The sequence below is a fragment of the Bidens hawaiensis genome, unplaced genomic scaffold (assembly GCF_021521415.1).
Source record: "Bidens hawaiensis isolate Kalapana, Puna unplaced genomic scaffold, B.hawaiensis_p1.1 tig00002123_1, whole genome shotgun sequence".
Lineage (NCBI taxonomy): Eukaryota > Viridiplantae > Streptophyta > Magnoliopsida > Asterales > Asteraceae > Bidens > Bidens hawaiensis.
The window spans coordinates 1292565-1302155 of NW_027491112.1; the positions used below are offsets into that span (position 1 = coordinate 1292565).

At 38.0% G+C, this 9591-nt stretch overlaps 1 protein-coding gene across 1 annotated transcript; it reads left to right on the forward strand.

Annotated features, from left to right (window-relative positions):
• The first annotated feature begins 6495 nt into the window (after positions 1 to 6495).
• On the forward strand, positions 6496 to 7168 carry LOC143606112 (uncharacterized). Its single transcript, XM_077081994.1, has 3 exons — positions 6496 to 6754; positions 6824 to 6916; positions 6960 to 7168. Exons 1-3 carry the CDS (start codon positions 6496 to 6498, stop codon positions 7166 to 7168), a joined length of 561 nt encoding a protein of 186 aa, XP_076938109.1.
• Positions 7169 to 9591: the final 2423 nt, after the last annotated feature.

Here is a 9591-nt window from a genome sequence, read left to right on the forward strand (position 1 = left end):
ATAATAGTTAATATATTATTTGCGTCGGGTGAAATAAATGAGTAGCGGAGCGATAATAATAATAAAATATGAAAGAGTAAGTAGGATAATAAGATGAGATTAGTTATGGACCAAAAAAGAAAGATGAGCCTTAGGTCCATGGGCTTAAGGGAGTAAAAATACCCCCCTTAAACCCTAATCTTTTCCTTTTCCATCCATCTTATCCACCTTATTCTCCACACACTCAAAAAAACACACACACACACCTACATACTAACGGCCATGAGAGAGAAACGAGATCCAAGACCAAAATCAAGCCGAATATAGATAGATCTTCCATACACAAGCTAGGTTCAAGGTTTTAAATTCGTAAGCAAACTAACCGAGACCAAACGAACCTATAAAGGTATGTTCTTGATCTTAATTTTTATATTTTTATTAACGTTTGGCCTTGAAAACTTAAACGTATGATAGATCGAGTCTAAAAGAAACATAAAGTAGTAAACTTTATGATTATATGGATCTAACAATCCCGTAAACATGAATGGCTCGTCTAAAATGAACCCTAGATCTAGTTGGAACATTTTAGCTTAAAAGATCAAACTTTATGAATTGTTCGGGTCAAGTTTAGGCCGCAATTGGTCTAGGGAACGGTTGGGGCTAAGGTCGAACCTTAATAAGCGAATTAAGGTCACGAAATGCGTGTTTTGGATGGTAAAACGAACCATGGTAGTAGCAGCTCGCTACAGCAAGCTTCCTGGTTAAGTTCGCTTCCTGATTAAGTTCGCTTACATAAGTTCGCTTACATAAGTTCGCTTACTGATTAAGTTCGCTTACATAAGTTCGCTTACTGATATGTTCTCTTATATCCAAGTTCGCCTACAATGAGACCCGTATAAATATACAAGGAATGCATTGTAAGGACCTAATGTGATATAATGCAAGAGAGTTAAATAAAGGAAAAACCCTAAAATGCTAAAAGTAAGCTAACACGAGTCCACTAGATTATATCAGATGAGTATTGATACGTGTAACTTGTACAGTAGCCGAGCTCAGTTAAATAAGGGATTAACAACTATCGGAGGAAGAAGCAGAGTTCAGGTGAGTTTCTAGCCCCATTTATGTGTTATGTTTTCGGGGCTGTGTGCATACTCGATGTGATTGTTAATACACTTATCCTATGTGATAAGTATATGCCTTATGTGATTATGTGAAAGTTATGAATGATGGCTACGTGAACGATCTTCGGATATTGCACGTACTGACAAGCTGAAATGTTATGATTAATGTATGCATGATATGTATGGATAAAGGTATGAAAGTAAAACGAGGTATGATTGTCTGCTTGTCGGTACATGAACGATCTTCGAATATTACATGTACTGTCAGGTTATAAGTAAAGATATGAATATTGTATGTAATGTAAGGATGATGTATAAACGTTATGAAAGAAAGCTTGTCGGTACGTGAACGATCTTCGGATATTGCACGTGTCGGCAAGGGAAATGATCTCTAAGTGGTTATAAGTGTGTAAATGTTATGATGTAACTTGGTTATTTTGTAAATGATGTAATGATATGAAGTGTGTTGTAGACAAGTAGAGGTAGAGTGTGTTAGAAGTAGCAAAAGTCTAGTAAGAGTGTTAGTGGCATGACGATAGTACGTGGTAGGGTAAGCCTATACGTGACTTCGTTATTAAAGTGGCAAAGTGGCATAACGTTATTCGTTATTAAGTGGCAAAGTGGCATAACGTCATTCGTTATTAAAGTGGCTAAGCGGTAGGGGTAAATAAGAGGTAAAGTAGTAAGGTGAGCAGGTCAGATAGTGGGCTACGTTTCTTCGGATACGTATAAGATGTATGTAGTGGTCGTATAATAAGTTGCTTGATTAACTAGAACTCACTCAGCGTAGCTGACTTTTAGTATGCACGCAGGTGAGTAGTTAAAGAGCTAGCATGAGGATGGCACATGGCATGGATTGAACGGCTGGCATATGAAGATAGAAGAAAAGATGTTTTAAAAATAATGTTTTGGGTTATGGTATAAAAGAAAAGATCTAATGTTTTGTAACGAATGATTGATGTTTTATATTCCGCGAAAAGTTTTAATAAACTCTGATTTGTAGAACTGTGTTTATGAGTAAATCCGGCGCTAAAGTAGGGCTACCGGTTCAGGGCATTACATTTCTTGTTCAATTCTCCATCTCAAATAATCATCATGACACATTAAGAAAAATTAAAATTCGGAAGCCACTATGTTCATCAAATTCCACATCAAAGTCGTTATGAAGTGATGTGGGCCCAAGTGTAGAATGTTGGAATTTAATCTCCTGATCAAAATTTACAAGTCAGGCTGCTCAAGTAAATATCATGTTTAATTTGTTTATTGGGTCAAGACTATTTTAGTTTTATTAGTAAATGGGCTGAACTTGTATTTTAAAAGCCTTTGTTTGTCTTTAATATGTAATGGGCCTGTGGTCCAGCTAGTATGTATTTAGGGTTGTGTCATATTGTTGAACAGTTAACATGAACGGTTAGGAAACATTTAAAACAACCGTTCATGTCAACAAGTATATAAGGGTCGATGTAAAGGATTGATGTACGTGTATTCTATGTTCAATGAAATTATCTTTACATCAGTTTGTTTTTCCTATTCCATCCACTATATCAATTGTGTTCTATCAATTATTGTTGTTAAACGATTCATAGATCATCATCATGAAGCCCTCATCGAAGCAACATACCAACAGTGCTATCAGAGCCAATGGGCTCGAGTCGATCCGTACGATTGGAAGTTCCTGCAACGGTAGGAAGACGTCACCGGTGAGACGATTATCAACTGCGTTGTCACAGTTATTGTTGCAGGAAGATTTGCCTAGGGTTTCATCTCAGAATCATTTCAAACATCAGGTAACGAAGAGAATTGTAAACCGGGCGAAATTCCACCGACATCGTCTTGCAAATGCACCCAGAAGAAAGAAGGAAGGCCATGGTGCACGATTTTGTGGTAAAGGCGATATGGAACCGAGTAGTCTGGAAAATCTCTCAGAAGTTCGTTGTTATCGTTGTCAAAATTATGGTCACTATGCTTATGCATGTCCAAGTAAGTTATCCAAGTTTATTTTCCCTAGTGAATCCAAACCAGTAGATATGGATTATCTTGTTAAGGGGACGGACTATGGCAATTAGGATAACATTTGGTATGTAAACCCTAGTATAAAGAAACATCAAACAAGTAGTTTGACTTTGTTTTGTGACTTTAAATCCACATATAAAGTGGAAAAAGATCACCAAAATAATCCGATGTTTGTTTACGGGCTAGGGTTGACCGAAATTGTTGTGGATGATAAGATAGAAAGGATTCCTCATATTCAATATGTTCCTAAATCTACAAAAAAATATTTTCAATAAGGAACAATTGATGTTGCAAGGATTTGATATAGTTTTTGATGGGCCTACATGTGTTGTTTCAAAGACTTTTAAAGAAATCTCAAATGTTGATAAAAGTGGGAATTCTGGGAATTTAAAGGCCGGAAAAGATAAAGAACTTGTAAAGCCCAATTCCCTAAGTTTGTTAAAATTCCATCAACATGAGGCCAATATAATGTTTGATTATTTGGAAGAAGTAAAGGAGGGAAACAAGATTGGTGTAAACTGGGACATATGTATCATGTTTATGAATATGATACAAGTTCACAATATGTTCCTTAAACATAGAAACTTTCTTAAAACCGAATTCAAAGATCTTGTTAAATGGTTCATAGAAAACCTTCAAAATGAAAAGGGAAAAGAGTTTCCCCCTAAGTTAGAAGATGGTATTATTGTCGATCTACTTGATTTGTATATGGAAGTTCATATGCTTGGAGGTTTTAGGAAGGTTACTCAGGGTAAAAAATGGACTGATTTGGCAGTCAAGTTGAGTTTTCGAATTGATCAAGGTAGCGATATTCAAATGGTCTACTATAAGTACTTAAACACACTCGAATGGTATTATCAAACAATCACAAAAAGAGGGTACTTTGAAGACGAAGATTTGAAAGAACTTGTTGATAACATAGGCGAAACAAGTAGCAATGAAGAGAAGATCAAGGCCCTGCCTATTAAGAAAATAAGTGCAAGTTATCAGCAAACTGGACCGTCAAACAACCACTTTGAAAATATTGAAGACGAGGCTGTTAAAGATGCAAGCTAGAAAGATTCAAATGAGTCAAGCTCATTTGAAATTATTTTCTAATCATGTCAAGGAAAAGAGCAGCAGATGATCAAGAGATAAAGGGGGTGTGTTGGAATTTAATCTCTCGATCAAAATTTATAAGTCAGGCTGCTCAAGTAAATATCATGTTTAATTTGTTTATTGGGTCAAGACTATTTTAGTTTTATTAGTAAATGGGTTGAACTTGTATTTTAAAAGCCTTTGTTTGTTTTTAATATGTAATGGGCCTGTCCAGCTAGTATGTATTTAGGGGTGTGTCATATTGTTGAACAGTTAACATGAACGGTTAGGAAACAGTTAAAACAACCGTTCATGTCAACAAGTATATAAGGGTCGATGTAAAGGATTGATGTACGTGTATTCTATGTTCAATAAAATTATCTTTACATCAGTTTGTTTTTCCTATTCCATCCGCTATATCAATTGTGTTCTATCAGTTATTGTTGTTAAACAATTCATACGATCATCATCATGAAGCCCTCATCGAAGCAACATACCAACATAGAAGATCATGCCATGATGTTTCTGGAGGCCCAAGATTGCGATTCCAGAGATGCTGCACAAAAATGGGTATAACTTAGGCTACGGGCCTCCGTTTCAAGCGTGCTACCAATCAAAACGACCGTTGAAACGTGGGCCATGTTTTGGTAACCGGCCATAGGTGGTTTATCCCGTTTTTTTTTTCCAAAATAAGCCTTCTATATACACTTTTGGGTCACTTTTATGCTTTTTGTCTAGTTTTTGGGTTTTCTTTTGGGCTGTTGTTGAGCATGTGGTTGTTTGTGTTGGCCCAAGCCCATTTTGGATGTGTTATTAATATGCTATGATGTCTAGTGACTAATCATTGATCAGAATTTAATAAAAATACTTTGGCATTTCAAATTTCTGCCTTTTGGGGTCGAATTTGGGGGTTTGGGGAAGGATCATCACGGGTATTCGTAGAATCAATGTGATTATCCTTCGTTTACGATTAGTACGCTGCATCAGTTGGTATCAGAGCCGAATTCCTGGCTCAAAATGCATCCAAGGAGAAGCAGACCAGTCGATGAGGTTTATGAACGAGAGTTGAAACAACTCTTTATGGAACGGGTGGAGCAACGATTGGATCAAGTGGTCGATCAACTAATTGATCGAATGGATGACTTGATGAATCGTAGAAGGCAGGCCACTGAAAACATGGAGGGGGTGACTTTGATAATCCATTTTTTTGGTAATGATGGTTCGTCTTCCGAAGAGATTTATGAGATGGAACCAAGGCAAGAACATGGAGATGGCAATCGGCGTTGGGATGCAGGGATGCGAATCGATATTCCAGAATTTAATGGGACTAGCTTGGATTTGAAAGGGTTCATTGATTTGCCGGCTACTGTAGAGGAGGTGTTTGAATTCAAAGAGGTAACTGAAAATAAGCGGGTGTCTTTGATCGCTACCAGGCTACGTGGGAGGGCATCAGCATGATGACAACAATTGAAGCTAACACGAGCAAGGCTCGGGAAGTCAAGGATTGTGACATGGGCCAAGATGAAAAAATGTTTGCAGTCTAACCTTTTTCCTCACAACTTCCAACGGTTGATGTATCAACGTTTGCTATATCTGAAGCAGGGATCAAGATCGGTTGATGATTATACAATCGAGTTTTACCAATTGGTTGCTCGTAATGATATTCAAGAAACAAATGAGTAACCTGTTGCTCGGTATAGTATATTGGGGTTTAAGGGTTCAGATCTTGGACTCTGTAAATCTTTTTGATATGTTATGAATCCCTGAGGCGCACCAACGGGCATTGGCTTTTGAAAAACAAAACCGTCGGGTGGGCGGTTCATATTCACCCGCCCCTGCTAGAGGGAATTCAGGGTTGGGTTGTGGAGGAACTCATGTCGTGCCTAGTCAGCAGAGGCATGGGGTTAACCATATCGGGTCATCTTATAAGGGGGCTAGTAGTAGTGGGTGATTTTTTTTAAGTGTGGTGAGACAGGCTGGTAAGAGGCATTTGTTTATTGAATCTGAGGATGATCAGTATGAAGATTATGAAAATCCCCAGAGTATGATGAAGAACCCGAGTACGAGGAAAAGTTTGTGGCCGGTGATGTGGGGGTGAACTTGGTGGTTAGGCATTCTTGCTATACACTAAAGGTAGATGGTGATGATTGGCTTAAGCATAACATATTTCACTCCACGTGTAGTGTCTTGGGGAAGGTTTGCACCTTTGTTATTGATCTGGAAGTTGTGATAACTTGATCTCAGAAGAGGCAGTTTGTAAGCTGGCTTTGAAAACAGAGAGTCGTTCCAAACCATATAAGCTACAATGGCTAAAGAAGGTATGCGAGGTAACGGTATCCAAGCGAGCTCTTGTTTCTTTTTTTTTGTTGGTACAACATATAAAGATGATGTTTGGTGTGATGTGGTTGCTACGGATACATGTCATTTATTGTTGGGTAGGCCTTGGGAATTTGATCGTAGAATTGAACATAACGGGCGTTCAAATACTTACAGCTTTATGTTGGGTCGTGTGAAGATAACTCTTGTTCCTAGCAAGCCAAAAGAGTTGGTCACAAAGCCTTCCGGTAATTATTTGACTATTAGTCAGTTTGCATATGAGTTATAAGATGCAGAAACCGTTTTTGTGTTGTTAGGGAGGGAAGTGTCTGAGGAGACTGAAATTCCTGAAGCTATGGCTACATTATTTGATGAATTTGTTGATATATTTCCTGATGAGTTGCCGGATGGTTTGCCCCCCTTTGCATGACATCCAGCACCATATTGATTTAGAACTAGGTGCCCAACTACCTAATAAGCCACACTATAGAATGAGTCCTAATGAGCATGAGGAGTTGCGCCGACAGGTTGAAGACTTGATTTCTAACGGGTATGTTCGGGAAAGCATGAGTCCCTGTGCTGTCTCTGCTCTGTTGACCCTCAAGAAGTATGGAACATGGCGTATGTTTGTTGACAGTCGTGCCATCAACAAGATTACTTGACCAGATAAGTGGTGCCACTATTTTCACGAAACTGGATTTAAAGAGTGGGCATCATCGAATTCGCCTTAGGCTGGGTGATGAGTGGAAGACGCCTTCAAGACTCATGAAGGGTTGTATGAGTGGTTGATGATGCCTTTTGGTTTATCAAATGCCCCTAGCACTTTTATGCGAGTAATGAACCAGATTTTTAGGCCTTTTATCGGTAAATTCATGGTGGTGTATTTTGATGATGTTCTCATTTATAGTGCTAATATTGGTGAGCATGTTATCCATACACGATAGGTTTTGACCTTACTTCGCAAAGACAGTTTGTATGCAGCCAAGCAAAAGTGTGTCTTCATGGCCCAAAAGTTCTCTTTTCGGGATATGTTGTTTCGAGGGAAGGAATACAGGTAGATGAGTCTAAAGTTGCAGCCATTAAGCGTTGGCCAACCCCAAATTCAATAACTGAAGTACACAGTTTCCATGGTCTTGCTTCATTCTATAAACGATTCATACAAAATTTCAATTCTATCATGGCACCAATGACAGACTGTATGAAAGGGAAGACCTTTATATGGAGTGAAGATGCTGAGTCAGCTTTCCAGTTAATTAAAGAAAAACTTACAACGGCACTGATTCTAGTATTACCAAACTTTTCTCAAGCTTTTGAGCTACATACAGATGCCTCGCAGGGTGGAATTGGGGTAGTTCTAAGTCAAGGAGGGCGGCCCGTGGCCTATATTAGTGAAAAGTTGATAGGTGCAAAGCTTCGTTATAGCACTTATGATATTGAGCTTTATGCAGTGGTCCAGGTTGTGAAACATTGGCGTCACTACTTGTTCCATAAGGACTTTGTTCTTTTCACGGATCATTATTCATTGAGGCATATTCGTAGTCAGGACAAGGTGTCTCATAAGCACACAAGGTGAATGGCTTGCTTGAAAAAAATTACTTTTATGGTGAAACACAAGTCTAGGGTTTTAAATCGGTTGGCAGATGCTTTGAGTAGGAGGAGTAATTTGCTTGATTCTATGAGGGTTGGTGTGACAAGTGTAGACACCTTCATGGAGCATCTAATGGTGGACCCTTATTTTTATGTTGTTGTGCAGGATGTGCAATATGGGAAGAGGTCAGATTTTCAAGTGCATGACGGTTTCCTTTTCAAGGGAAACCAATTGTGTATTCCAGATTCCAGTCTTCAGATCATTCAAGAGTTACATTGTGACACTCGTCAATTTCAGGTTAACTCCGTTAACTCAAACTCCGTCAATTCAAACTTAAGATCACTTGATCTATAACGCACATCTTATTACATTTAAACTAGGGTTTAAATGACGCTTGACAAAACTACATGTGTAGTCTTTCGGAATTGCACCGAAACGCAAACGAGTTGACGCAAATCATTGGTGAATAAACGAAAAACATCCAAACAATAATTATGTGATAATTATGTGTTAGGCTTATGTGTTATTTGATAATATTATTTAAAACACTAACTCAAGATACAAACAAGTTACTTTAGGCTAGAAAAGTAATACTTAAAAGTTGAGGGACCTATGTGTAACATATTATTATTAAATAATATTAATAAACCCTAACCCTCTTTCCCTCCCTCACACCCGATCGGCACCCCCCCCCCTCTCTTGCGATCGGCAGCCACCACCCACCACCATATCACCTTCGTTTGATCTTGTTCTTCATAATCGGAGCATCCCACACTCGTTTCTAAGCACCTCTCACGTTTCTCTTGGTGGTTTCTGCGTTTTTAAGGTATAAATATGAAACCCTAATTATTGAATATCATGTATTAAGTGTTCTTATGATTGATTATTGCTAGAGGATGATTGATTATGTGTTGGTTATTGATATTGATGATCATATGTGATTTTGAACGGTGAAAGATTGTTGAATCATTGATTGTTTGTAAACCCTAGAGGGTTACTACTGATTTTTGTGATTAATTATGTTTATTTCATGTTTTGAGTTATGTCGTATGCCTAGGATGCATGTTAGACGATTGTTTGTGCTTGCTGAGTTTTGACAGCAGTAATTGTTAAACTTGAACGACATGTAACTTGTTGAATATAAAAGCAAACTGAGCTATTTATGAGTCTACAAGGTAGTACTCTGAGTCTAGTTTTCAGAAAGTCCAACCACGCCTAATTTGGAGGTGTTTTGGTTGGTCAAACGATTTAAATGTGATTAAAGGTCAAAACTGGTACTGGACAGATTGTAAGTTATGTTTAGACAACTGTAACTAAATGTTAATGTGGAAATTGGTCGAGGTTGTTAACACTACAGGGTACTATGATGAGTCTAGTTTCAATAAAGTCCAAGTTTGTAATATTTGGACAAGTAAAGGTTAACTTTTATTATTTTACAAAACTGAAGTGCAAATCTGAATTGTGAGACCTGCTGTTAGGTTGTTTTGTAAATATCAT